General features: G+C 34.6%; 1 protein-coding gene across 8 annotated transcripts in view; it reads right to left on the bottom strand.

The window, feature by feature from the left end:
• Positions 1–14,799, bottom strand: part of CABCOCO1 (ciliary associated calcium binding coiled-coil 1) — a 563,526-nt gene that overhangs the window by 91,218 nt on the left and 457,509 nt on the right. For all 8 annotated transcript variants that reach the window (XM_088792037.1, XM_074339487.2, XM_088792036.1 and 5 more), the window contains 2 exons: positions 11,193–11,337; positions 6,871–6,943 (listed from right to left, as the gene is read on the bottom strand). In XM_088792037.1, the coding sequence (XP_088648163.1) occupies positions 6,871–6,943; positions 11,193–11,337 (218 nt within the window). The remainder of the gene's footprint in view (positions 1–6,870; positions 6,944–11,192; positions 11,338–14,799) is intronic.

Below are 14,799 nucleotides of genomic sequence, written 5' to 3'. Positions count from 1 at the left end.
AAGAAGAACAACAATAGGAAGACATTGCACATCAGAAAACAAGACAAACTACAAAGCTATGGTAATTAAAACAGTATGGTATTCACACAGGGATTGGTAGACCAATGGGATCACTGGCCAAAGATGAGACACCTTGAGCACTAATAGCAATAATAATCAAAATAGATCAAAACAAAACAAATGTGTTCCATTAGTCAAAATCTGTATTAGTTTCTTATTCCTGCTATATAACAAGTTACCACCAACTTAGTGGCTTAAAACAACACCAGCTTGTTCTGGAAGCCAGAAGTCCTCAACATGCTGACGGGGCTCATTCATTTTAGAAGCTCTAGAGGAGAATCAGTTTCCTTGCCATATCCATCTCCTAGAGGCCATATCTGCCATACCCATCTCCTAGCGGCCACCAAAATTTCTTGGCTCCTGGCCTCCTCCTGCATCTTTAAGGCAAGCAGTGTAGCATTTTTGAATTTCTCTCCCTGTCTCTGTCTGGTGCTCCTTCCTCTCTTTTTCTCTTATAAGGAACCTATGATTACATTGAGGCCACTTGGATAATCTAGGATAATCTCCCCATCTTGAATATTTTTAATTTGGTCACATCTGCATACCTTTTGCCCTATAAGGTTACATATTCACAGGTTCCAGGAATAGGATGCAGGTGTCTGGCAGGGGGTGATTCAGTCTACCACAGTCACTGTTGGAGGATACCAAAATTCCAACTTCGGATTTTGACAATGATTAAAGAAAGAAAAAGGTTCAAGCACTTATCCTGTCTTTTCTATATGAAATGTATCTCAGTTTAATAAAAAAATTGAAGAGTAGATGTTTCTATTCACAGGAGTATCCCGCTCATACATGAAAAAAGAATAATGAAATAGAATAGTATCATCACTTTTTAACCCTTAATAAAATAACAGATCTAGGCAGTGATGATCTGTGGTTGCTAACATCACAAAGCGCGCGCACGAGAAAGAGAGAGAGAGAGAGAGAGAGAGAGAGAGAGAGAGAGAGAGAGAGAGAGAAACCAGACATTATTTGCCTCCTAATAAAATTGCACAAAACCACCTACATATTGTCTTGCTAAACATTTGAATTGAAATCGGGTCAGTAGTCTAACATTAACTACCCATTTACTAGAAATATGGAAGATGGAGGAACATGTTAGGGATAGCATAGGAATGAAATTAGCAAACCAAGCTGTGGGAAACTCTAGAGGATAGAAGATGTGTATTCTTCAACAAATACATTGCAAGGAAAGAAAAATACCAAATAGTGGACCTATATAAATTAAAAATGACTTAAGAATCTAATTGCAATGTAGTTGTCTTATATGGATGCTACTTCAAGCAAAAACAAATAAACCAAAACACACAAACACAAAATCAGGGGCTTTTGAACATTGGCTGCACATTTGATGACATTAAAGAGTTACTTTAAATTCACTCTATTGTAGAGTCACGTATTAAAACACGTAACAATTATGGCCATAAGTTCGTAACTGTTGAAGCTAGGTAGTAGAGGGTTAATACCATTTCTTCTATTTTGTGTATGATTAAAATATTCCACAATGAAATAATTTTTTAAAAGAATTACCTGGTAAAGTGCTACAATTATAATATTTTGATTGTGACTACACTGTGGTTTTCATTATTATCAATGTGATCTAATGGGTTATTACTAAAATACAGAAAAATATTATTTTCTTCATGTTGATTTCATATTAAACCATCTGCAAACAATGGCAGCTTTGTGTGGTATTTTTCAGTACCATTCTTTTTCTTCTAGTTTTGACTTCTTTTTTGTTTTATTACATTGGCAAGAAACTAAAAAGCAATGTTGGGTGATAATAATCAGCCTTGTCTTCTTTCTTGTGGGTATTTTAAGGCTTTCATTAAAATATTTTTAGGAGTTTCTTGGGTTGGTATATTCTATGACTTAAGACGGTAAGTCTATATTACTGATTAACTAGAGTCTTTTTAAAATCAGAAATTGGTATTTAATTTTATTAAATGCTTTATTATATCTATTGAGATGATCATGTGTTTTTTCTTCCCTTAATCTGACAGTGTAATGAATTACATTAATAGATATCCCAGTGTTAAACCATTCTTTCATATCTGGAATAATCCCTATTTCAACATCCAATCCTCTGCTATATTTTACTTCCTAATATTTTATTTAATGTTGTTGCATCTATTTTCATAACTGAGATTGCCCATAACTTTGCATTATTCTTTTCCATTTTTTTGGTTACAGTCATTATCAATTCAAAGACTAAGTTAAAAGCTTTCTCAGGATTATATTAACTTCAAAAGAATTGAAAGCTCTCCATCTCCTGATGTCCTTTATCATAATTCACATAAAGGGGAATTATCTACTCTTGGAAATTTTGGTAAAACTGCCCTGTAAAACCTTCTAGGTCCGATGCCATTTCTATGTGTGGATTGTTCAGGATCTTATATGGTTATCATTCTATTAAGATTTTCTATGTCCTCTCAAGTAAATACTGATAATTTAAGCTCCCTGAATATCACTTTTTCTATATTTTCAAATCTATAACGTAAAATTGTACCGGATATTTCATTAAAAGTTTTCAAATCTTATTTTAAATTTCTAAGATCTCTACTAGTTCATTTTTCAATAATAAACTTGCAAACTTTTCTGAGAATATTAATGAGTCTTCTAACCATTTGCTCTGTCAACTGTTCCTTAGCTGTTATTTCATCTGTTTGTAAAGTTTCATGCCTCTTTATGATTTTATTTTTCTCAACTGCTTGGTGATTTGGGGGCTGCCAGCTTATCTTTACATTAGATGATGCTGGTTCTCTTGTCTGGGGATGTTCGTTTGTTTGCCATAGCTTGCCTCTAGAGACTGTAGGACAGGGGCAGAGAATGAGGGTAGTTAGGTGTGCCAGGAGCCGATAGTGAGGGTATGTTTTTTGTCTCTCCTGAATGTCAGTAGCCAGCTCAGAACTGTCCTCCTCTTGGACAGCAATGTCCACACGAGTTTCCTTAGCGTTGGAGCAAATGCTGTGGCGTCTCAGTGCTCCGTACAAGCAGATGAGGGTGAGAGGGCTAAAGAGCGTGGCTGCTCTGAAAGCAGTCTCCTACTTGCTTTAATTTTTCCCCTCTAAAGCTTTCTCCCATTTCTGTATCAATTGAGGATGCCTAAGGAACCTTCATTAACTTTGTAACATCTTATACATGTGAGGCTGTGGTTTCATCTAATCAATAATCTATAACTTTAGATGCCATAAAATTCCTTATCTGTATCATTATGGACTGTGCAAGTTTTGGTTTGCTACGGGATTTTGGATGGAAGAAGAGTTGTGCATCTGTGTTTACTTCACTCTTTTGGTAAAAATGACTCTTCGTTCTGCAAAAGTCCTTTCTGCTTCTTTTGGGGACCTATTCATCCTGCTACCAATCAAAATGACCTGCTTGGGTCTTCCAATAACATTACCACACTTCTCGGGTCACACTGATTAATCAAGAGTGGACACATGACACGAGTACAGCCAATCATATTCACATAATCAGGAAGAATGTCTCCTCTTTCTGGAGTTGCTAAACTGGAGCTGCCTGTGTCATGTCTCCTACCAGTTGGAGGAAGCCTGTGTGCAGCAGAAGCAAATGAGGTCAAAACGGAGAGAATCCGAGAAGTGAAAAAGGACTAGAAGAGATGAGAGACTGAAAAATATGCACTCATGATCTACACACTCACATGTACATACACACTTAATAAAATTGTTTGACTTCTTAGATCCAGCTGACTTTAGTTTAGCTTACCCCTTGTGTTTACTGGCTATTTTGAGTGGAATTTCTTTCACTTGCACCCCCTAAATTATAATACACTGTATGGCTAACTCATTCACAAACTTTGTGTTTCCTGTTAGATTTCACTTGTTCCTGGAAGCCCCCATGAGCCTTAAATCTATAGGCTAGCTGTTCCTCATTGTCTTCTATTGGCTCCCATAGTACCATAACATTTTTGGTCCTACATAATAATTACTTATTTATGTCTCTCCTCTCATTAGCCAGTAAACTCCTTGAGGACAAGAATTGTTGCTTGTCACTGTGTATCCCTGGGCCTTAGTACAAGGCCTAGAGCATAAGAGGAACTGGATACATATGTTGAACAAATGAATAAACAATTTTATAATGGCATTGTCTTATTTCAGTTGTCCAGCAGTAGATACCTGGCTAGAACTATGACTCTGGGTATCTGCTATGAGTTTTTGATCATTATTGGTAATATCCAATGGTGTTCTTATGTCAGTTATTAAATGTTCCTTGTAGTTTTTAGGTAACAAAAGCAAAAGTCATAGCAGTTTCCTGCTTTCTAGGTGGGGGCCTAAGCCAAGGAAAATAGCATATCCTCCAAGGAGATCCAGTTCCCTTACAATTCTTATGTCAGAGGGTCTGTGGGCTAATTGCATTGTGAGAACCACAGCCTTGGAGAACTCCTGGGTTGGGGAACTAAAAGGGAGTCCTCAGCTCTTTAAATAAAGTGAGTGACACTCTTATACTTCACCCAGTCAGATGACTGCATCTCCAGGCATTTCTGCCTCTATTTTCTGCTCCTTTTTATTATTTTCCTAGCTCATCCTGGCTGTGACTCTGTTTTACAACATATATGATCTGTAAACTACTAAATAAACTATAAGACATGTTGCTTATAAAATTATGTCTATTAAAATATTTCTAGATTATAAAAAATGCTCAGGTCAAATATAATGATCTACGGAAATGTGCCTTCTATGATCTAAGGATAACATGAAATTTCTTTTAAAAGGGTGAGTAGAAATAGCTAGAAACAATTATTGAAAAAAAATCAGTTTTCTTTAAAATCCCAAGAAAAGTATGAGTATGATTTATTTATGTCTCTGCTAATAATTAAAATTAATATTTAGCAATTATCCTTGGAGGGGATTTATGTGCTTTGTCCTAATCTTCTATCCACAATTAAGAAAGAAACTAAATTTCGGCAGTGTTATTTAACTTGAATGCGTGCCTGAGAGTTAAATTTGGAACAACTATACAGTTGTCATGTGGCCCTTGTTTGGTACTAGAGAACTGAGGTCAGCATGAATGACCACATTAGTGAGGCAGGCTCCTGCGTCCTCCATGAAAGGGTGTTAATTAAAAAAACAGATTTTTGCACCAAGGGTTATCAAACACTTCTAAAATGCTATAAAATATTGTACTACAATAAGTGCTTTGGTTGATCCTTTAAAATTCCATCAGTGGTCTAATTCTTGAAGACTCAATATCCTTTCCCTAAAGATTTTTTTATAGCTTTAGTCAGCTTGGGGAAAATACAAAAGGCAATGAAAAATAAAGGAGCCAATCCCTGTCTACTTTCTCCATTTTATCTTTCCATAAGCATAAATGTCATCTAAATATATCCTTACAACAGAGAAAAAAGGCATGATTGTGCAATTAACAAAGGGGAAAGAGTTCTTTATGACAATCTTTTTTCTCGATAATTCTAAATATCTGCTTATGCTACTGTTGAGGACATTATCATTTCCCCAAAGTTTTGCTGAATAGATGAGACAGGAATGTATTCCAAACTGATAATTATTGCAACACTGTCACACTCTATGATGTAATACTGAAATGGAAATGTTTTCAATGAAACTTTGTCGAGTGACAGTTAATTTAAGCTACAGTATGAGGAGATTACAAAGAAGAAATTTTAAGGAAAAGCAAAAGCAAAAGGGTTCCTTGTTTTCCTTCAGCTCATTTTTAAAAGGCCGGCATTAGAACAAGTACCCAAATGGAATAATGGTGACTGAAATGTTTATGAAGTAAGAAATTTATAAACACCAGAATAACAATCTTCTGGAAGACAGAATAGTTGGCACATCCTGTCTGGTTCTTAATATCAGGAAAATTATAAAGATAATGTAATGATCCCCTTATTCACTGTTTATTTCTGAACAAGGCGACTCCTAGCCCTTATACTTCTAGGCAATGTAGCCTCCTAAAGTAGTTGAGAACCTAAAAAGCACTTTTTATGACATCTTTAGCCTCCTTAACATGTTCTCTTATGCAGGATTCATTTCTGTAATTACCAATACATGATTATATGTAAAACTGTTCAACAGTATCTCCAGGTAGACCACTAATCATAGAATTGCTATTCTATGCACCGTCACTGAATCACTTACGTAGTGTTAATTGAGGGACTACTATGTCCTACATTATACTGTAGGACAGTATAGTGATATACAAGGAAACGGCACATGATCCCCGCCTTCAAGGAAATTACATTTGGGTTGTGTTAACTATATCAATCCACAGGAAACAGAAAACCATGTAACAGTGCATATTTACATGCTATTGGTGTGGTAAGAGTAGCCAATATTCAGCAGAAAAAGGTCAGTTGGAATAAAATAATAGAATGCAATTAAAGAGTTTGTCTAAACACTTCCTCTGAGATGCAATGCAATTAAGGAAGGTTTGCTCCATTGAGGAAGTGGGTTTTGAATTAGGCCTTAAACAACGAGTTGACTGAAAATAAATGTGAAATTAGAAGGGATTTAACTGAATTAATTTATCTCCCTTTTCCTGATTTTATTTGTATAAAGACATACATACCCTACCCAATTGAGCTTTGTCAAATAATCAGCCCATAAATACACAAAGTATACGTGATTAACACTGCTTTTAATGCCAAAAGACAGCTTATTTTCTTAATCCAAAGCTCACTTTATGTAATTATTCTTTTTGTAAACTACTACTTGGTTATATTAACACTTGAATAATCTTGACAAGAATTTGCTCTAAGCAGTTAAAGATCCAGATGCTGATCAGCATGCATTAAGTGATTCAGCTTAATTGGTTCCATCCAGATAAATTACTTACCTCAGTTCCTATCACAATTTCTTCCCTGGTAGAGAAGAACAGAAACTCATATAGCTTGTAGTGTTGAAATAAGCTGAAATATAAAATAAACGTGTGACTCTGATTAATTTAGTTCAGGAAAAAAAGTAAATATATAAGAGCATTTATTAAAGGAAAGTTGTTCATATTTACCAAGCTAAAGACATTAAACACTATTCCGGAGGTAACCACCTCCTTTATTCTAAAATAAATTTTTCAGAAATGCTAACAAATTGAAGGTTTACATTTTGAGACATTGACAGTACACCTCAGTACCTAAAATAATATCAGTAAATTAATCTGCAATGAGTAGATAGCTTTGGGATAAGGGATCAATTAGATTACACCCTGACGTCTCCTGGTTTATAACTAAAAAATGCATTGCCCCTAAATAACACCAAACTTCACATTATTTTTCCTATTTTCCTATTTCCAAAATGGAGTCACTTTTCTCTGGCATGAATGGCCCTGAATTCTACAATCTACTCCCATATCAATTACTTCTCACGTTATCAAACTGTTTCAAGATTAAATTAATCTCTGATAACACCTGAAAAATAATGCAACATGAACTAAAATCCATTTAGAGGATGTCTTATTTTCTTGTAGAAGGTTTGATCGAACATCAAAGCGAGGAATTAATTTAAGAAAGGTAATTTCTTCAATTCCTACCCTAAAGACTAGGTGGTCAGCAGACAAAAATTATAAAGAGCCAAATATTTGTTCCTTAAAATATTTCCAGTAAGTTTAAAGACCTCAGCAATGTATTATTAAGAGTTAAAATTTCACTGAAGGGTTGACTTCTAATATCCTGTTTGTGATAATATTTGAATTTTTCTAATTCTCTTCCCGCTGGTTGGGAAAATTAATAGACTCATAATACAGCAAAATGCCCAAGAACAAAAAATTGTCTTAGTGGTTTCTCTTTCACTCTGGTGCCTTTTGCTATTTAAGAAAATTGATTTTAATATAACTGAGAAATTAACATTTGCAAAATGTAGCTACAGAGCATGTATAATAATGGCTTCTCCTGAATGCTGTAATGGATCAAAGTTTCAATTCATTTGAAATCAATGAAGAAATCCTCAGGCAGCTGGGTCTCTCTGAGTTATATTAGCAGTTGATCTCACTACTAACACAATCCATTAAAAAGTGATGGGTGTGCAGACTCAGTCATGGTGGGGTTTTTTTGGAAAAAAAAACACACCTTATGTATTCAAATTAGTCATCAACATTCAGAAAACTAACTTAGCTTTTGACATTACTTTGATTTGTTGGCTAGAAAATACATCAAGATTAGTGAAGTTTGATGATTCAATGAAGCAAAATAAATTCAAATTCTCCCTTCCTTACATTGCTTACTTAGAAAAAGCTTTAAGGTTAAAAAGATTATACTGGCAATAACTGATTTTGAGTAGAAAAATTAGACTGTAGAGTATTTTGAAAATAGTTTGGCTTCCTCTTAGTGAATTAGTGTAAAATTTTTCTCCATCTCGAAGTTAATTCGTAAGTATTCTTTCTTGCAAGTTCATAATGTTTCAGACTTATTCTACCCATTAATATAGTAATTAGATTTTGCAAAGCCAATAATAAAATAAAATGCATGATTTGGATGCAGTGGTCAAAGATGCAAGGTTGGGGGCAAGGCCAGGGTGAGACAGGTGAGGGAAGGGAGGCACTTACTGAGGGGCAGGTCAAGTGGCCTCCATTGCCCCACGCTGGTCCCCACCTTTGTTGGGGTTCTAACTTTACCAAGAAGTTATTAGATGGCCTCCCATGGGAAAAAAGTGACACTTCTGCTATGAGAGTACGTTTCCTCCCTCTTCTTTTGGACTTCTGGCTGACTCAAGCCCCAGACTATTTTGCTAAACATCTTGTCTTAGTCCAAAATCAAAGGAAAATACCCAGAAAGAAAATGGGTCAAGATGTCTGGCTCCATACCAGGCAGTACAATACCTTGTTGTACACAAAGGGGCACTGTTGATTTTCCTATTTTGAGTATATGCCTATGAACATTACCTTCACCTAATTCCCAGGGAATAGGTAGACTACACAATGACAGAATTGTACTTAGACCAGATATGTATCTAAGTGATGTCTTATATTGAAAAAGGTGCAGGAGCATTTACCTCTATATTTGTATGTATTATATAATATTTACAAATGTATATATTGCACAAGTAGATTCCTCAGTACTTACAGTAATGTTGGGGAAGAATTTTGGCATTTTTTCAAATCACGGATATATGACAGCATATGCAATTTAGACTCTATTAACATTATCAACTGAGACTTCAATTTTATTGCCAGTTAAGTTTCACATACTATGGGGTCATTTTCTAAAAATTTCTCTCCCTCAATTGATGAGGGCTTTCACTGGTTGAGTAAATTTAATATCAGGTTAAACTGAAGCATGCTTGTACTTTCAATAATTGAGTTAGCGTCATATTTATAAAATTTATTTGTAGTCATTAAAATGAAAAGTATTATGTGATTTAATTGCCACTAAACTTACATTTGTGAATCTATGAGGCATTCTGAACAGCTGTTATAGAAAAGCACATTTCTCTTTATATAACCTCAGCATCAATCCTAGATCTCATACTGATATTTCATTTTCTGTAACAGGTATATTTAAAATACATAATTTCTTTGAAATCCCACTATGAAGATTCAACAGTACCAAAAATAATTCTGATTTACGTTATGTGACTAATCTCTCAAATGTTACCTGTTTTTTTGTTGTTTTTTTTTAAAAGATTAGGGATTTTTGGTATGTGGTTACCCTGGTTAGGATCGAACAGTGACTAATACTGACATCTTTTCCTAACTTTATCATTTTCTGAAGTAAAATGTCAAGAATTACATTGATGAACATTTGTCCAGAGAGATGAGATGAAAGAGAAAAGAGCTGCCAGCTTTCACCATCTAGAAGGTGTCACTGTGGTGCCTGCATGGGTTTTGCTTCTATGGTTAACTATCAGTCCTGATGCCCATTATAAACCTCCTGGGCTTAGAGCTTAGCTGTAAAAATGTGTTCTGCAAGAGAGACCTGGCAGGTCCAAACAGAGAAGGGAAAGAAGGATGCTATCCAAATGTTCAGAGGACCCCCTTCCCCCGTGGTTCCCAAGCCCTGACAGGCAGAAAGACCTTGGGAAACAGGTTCTTCTCTAACTCTGCATTTCCACTCCCTCCCTCCACACAAGGATCTTGCTTTACTCTAATTGATATGAAGACTATTGTGGCTTTTAGTGGGACACACACATTAGGAGGTATGTTTTTATGTTAAGAAATCATATTATATCAAATGCTATTATAGAAAAACATATTATATCATGTACCATTATTAATTCATGCCAGAAACCAGTATATAAACCTTATCATATTAAACACATTAATATTTAAAAAGCTTCCAGACTACAACCAGGATCCTTGCCAAGCAAATCATGAACATGTCCAGGATATCACGCAGCACCCTTTATTTTGCAATTTTAAAATTTAAAGTTGGAAAACACTGCAGTGTACAGTATTAGAGGAACAAAGATACTCTGCAGAAGCTTTTAGTTAGACAAAAGAAAGATTTTTACCAACTCTTGTTTAAATATTTGCAAACTCTAAAAACATCCCCTGGGAGGGATGCATGACTCTAATGCAGACCTTGTGACAGATTATATAAAAAGACAGATTTCTTAGTTCACCAATGAAGAATCACTGTAATAAAAATACTTTTCCTCCATATACCATCATTTTCTAAGCAGAAAGAAAAACTTACTGAGTTTAATTGGTCAATACTACAAAATATTTTGGGGCACATAATAAATTTGAGGAAGGGTGTACATAAATCTCTTTAATTTCTAATACAAAGTATTTAAAACAAATGTTTAAGTGGGAATGAACATTGCTTTTTAAAATGTAAAATTTTGATATCAGGACAACTACCTAAAATATAGAGTGTATTGTAATCAAATCTGATAAATCTGAAAGAATTTTATTTATAAAATTGCATTAATTAGAGATTTAGAGAAAGAAGAAATGCTCACATAATTTATTATAATTCTAAATAAAATTATACTTTTCAAACACAAACCTTTTTTTAAGTGCAAGGTTAGCTAAAACATTCAATGTTTTGACTTCTGTTTACTGAATGGAAGACTTGAATATTATCTAATTATTGGTTGGGTTAATTACTGCATAAATTTTGTAAATGTCAAACTGTGATAAAAATTGGGTTAGTTTCTTATTTAGTAGACATTTTCTAGAAAATATGAAATTAAAAATACATGATACTGAAAAGAAATCCATACCTGATTTGTAAGTAATCAATGATAGCATTGGCTTGTTTTATATCAAAGATATTCCATTTCTCATTTTTTTGTAAATGGGATGGTCCTATTTCAGCCATAACTTCTCCAAGCCATTTTATGCTGTCTTCTAAGGACATATGCAACGCTGAAAAAAAAAAAAATCCAGAGAAGTCTTAAGCATTGTTTTGGAAAAAAAAATCCAAGATGTCATTAATGTGCAAAAATGTACTTTTTCAGTATTTGTGAGGACAAATTTTAAAACTATTGTTTGTTTATGATAAACTAATAATTCCATTTGGTGTAAAAGAACAGCAGCTAACACACCCAACAAATGTAAATTACTATAACACTACACAACTGTCTAAAGAGTTTTCATTTAAAGACACAAAAATATTCAAAATCTATTTAAAGGTCACTTTAAAATGGAAAACAATTTTTTTTTTTTATGATCTTAGAATAAGAGCACATATATGGAAGTGACAGAAAAGTGGATTGGATTAGCTGGTTAAGAAGGCCTACATGGTAGATTCAGTGACGGTAGATAGCAGAGCTGAACTTAGAGCTGAAAGTGTAAATGAACAGTCGACCAACACTTGGCTTTAGCTGATTGTTACCATGTGGGGATTTGGGCTTGAAGATTTTCAATAGATGCCAGAAATATGGATTTTTATGTAAAACATTGTTTTTTATTTTTTCCCTTTCAAGCTGCAGACTTAAACTTAAGTGAGCTGCTTCTCAAATGTACGCGTTGTGGTGCTGGTAAGAAAGAGCCAGATGACAGTGCAGAGTGACACGGACACCACTTTGCCACCATTATCCACAATAAACATGTCACTGATTGTGGTGTGTTCTCTTGCAACTAAAACCAAACAAACAACAAAACAACACTATCCTCTAATGCATTGGTTCAGCTGAAAAAGAAGGAAATGTCAAAAGCCTCTGACTTAACTTTTATAGTATCTATAATACAAATACTAATTTCCATCTTCTTTTCATGTTTGGTTATATTATGCTCATTTTTACTGTGACAGGCAAATATTACTTACAATCTACACACACCCAGAGATTCCTGTGTCCCGAGGCTAATTCCAGGTACCTGGAGTGTCGACTGCCCTTTGTTTGCTGACAATTGATGGGTATATGGATGTAAAACTGAAGAGCCTAAGGGTGGAGAGTCGAAAGACTCCAGCAAAACCAGGTTGGACCAGCTGCTTTGGGGAGGTGAATGTCAGTTGGGGGAGGGCTCAGCTGGGGGAGAACTGTGCTGTCCAATGTGAACCCCACCTTCAAATCCCAACCAAACCTCTATCTCCCTTAGGAAACACCATCAATAACCTTTCCACTTCTTGCTAATGAAGTAGAGTTTTCAGGGAGGTAGGAGAGGAGATAGCAGAGGAGTTATGAGAACATAGGCTGATTGTAGGACTCAGCCATTTCTGGATTACACAGCTACTCTTTCTAGGATGTAAGTGCTATGCCCCCAAATTATTAATAAAATGACTAATTTAAAATTTTAGGAAGGCACTATAAACACTAACTTGTAATTAGTTTAGTCTGGATTCTTTTCTAACTACAGGAATTAAAAAGAAGCAAAAAACTATTTAATAATCAAAATCTAGTTTTATGAATGACAATTGGTCCATTTCTCACAGCCACCCTCAGATCACCTTTTATGGAGGTCAGATACACAAATTACTGCTGGATAACTAGGCATTCCTATATCATTCTAAGTGGAGCACAATTATTATTCTGTATTTTGTTTTCCATGACAAACTTCTCTTGAAAATAGTATGAATAAATTTAGAAATGAAAACTGTTGGATAAAAGCAATTCAGATACGATGGATTAAAAATGTGATTATTTTATTAATAAAATGCTATTAATTAGAGATGCAGAGAAAAAAGAAATTCTTAGATAAACGATTATAATTCTAGATGTAATTATACTTATCAAGCAGAAAAATACATTTATATGACTATTTCCTTATGTTGAAATATAACTGACTCTTTAAAACAGTTTTTCGATTCTAATGTCTTTCTATAAATAATGGCTTTAAAAATTAAGAAAGTTATCATTTCACTTATCTAATGGAAATATTTGCTCTTTTAAAAATCACATTTAGTGATGTGATTAAACTATGAAAGATTAAACCATTTAAATAGTAAGGGCTGTTAGAAATAAAACTTGTCTTTGAAAATTTGGGGTACTGAAAGAACACACTAGACTTATAATTAGTTGGACGACTTAAATTGGTACCTCATAATTTCCACTGACTAGCTAGGTGATCTGAGTTTCATTTTCCTTATCTATAAATGAAAATAATATCAATTTTCAAAATTACAGTGCTGTTGTGAGGATTAAATAAGAACTGTGACTCTTGGTAAATTGAAAAGATACATATACGAAAATATACTATAGGTGTATAGTGCATTTCAGAATTCGGCCCAAAGCCAGGCACATTTGGTAGAGTAGTCAAAGGGATGGGCTCTCACTCACTGGGGTTGACGCTTGTGACTTTAAGAAGTTATTTAACCTCTCTGAACCTAACTTATTTTTCTCATTTTTAAAATGGGGAGTATAATAGAACTAGTTCATAAGGTTGTGTGTAAATTAAATGAGACAGTATTTGGAAGGCAAATGACACTGTGACTGGCACAAGTTAATCATACATAAATGTTACTTATATTTACCATTCCTATTTGGGGAAAAACAATTCAACTTTATGGAACTAAAAAGTACTCTATGGTTATTTACTAATATTCACCTTCAATACAGGGAATCAATTCAGTCCCATGGACCTGGATAGAGGCCAGATATCCAGTCTATCTAATACTTTACAGCTTGTCCTTGGTCAGGCCCTGGAAAGACTTGACCCCAAAATGTATATTGTTAAGACAACCTTACAAATTCTATATTCCATAATACTATTGCTGATCCAATTTGATTCCAGGTGCGTTGTCTGCAGAATGCCTGGTAGGTAATGGAGCACCAGTTTGAGACAAAAAAACAGATCAGAAACTGAGTCAGTATAAAATGCAGTTCCCACACCAGAATTTTATTAATAATGGTTGACCACACTTCAGCTAAGCGCTCAGACTGGGCTCTTCAGTGTTTTTTCTATTAAGATGTTGCTGGGTGGGAATGCTCGCTGTGAACTCAGGATTCCACCACCTCTTAGCATAAGCGTAAACACACTTCACCTCTTCCCTGGCACACTTGCCTAAGATTACATTCTTTCCTGATGATAACTGTAACCTTGCTCGGTTTAAAGATTTAAGGGAATTTTTTTGTCTCCTGCCAGAAGGAAACACTAGATCCCTTGCTTTTTTCCTGGTTAGGTTTTACATACGTACTTTCGCTCTCTCATAGTTTATGAGTAGTTAGATGGATCCTGCTCAAGTTTAAAAATTCATTTTTGACCTGATATGAACAATATAAAGTTTCACGTAGGAGAAATATTCTTGAATCAGTTGTAAGCTATGGAAAAAGTTTAAAATGGAAATATCTTGTCAAATTTGGAATGTGAGGTTTGTGAACATTTTTTACTTTCCATTACTCTGTTTCTAGTTTGTGAATACTCAGCTGAGGGGTTGCAAAGGTTAGGATT

Source organism: Rhinolophus sinicus, chromosome 15 (genome assembly GCF_057876585.1).
Source record: "Rhinolophus sinicus isolate RSI-liver-muscle chromosome 15, RSI-T2T, whole genome shotgun sequence".
NCBI classification, from domain to species: Eukaryota; Metazoa; Chordata; class Mammalia; order Chiroptera; family Rhinolophidae; genus Rhinolophus; species Rhinolophus sinicus.
The sequence above is the reverse complement of the archived record's forward strand: the minus strand, read 5'-3'. Positions and strand labels throughout refer to the sequence as shown.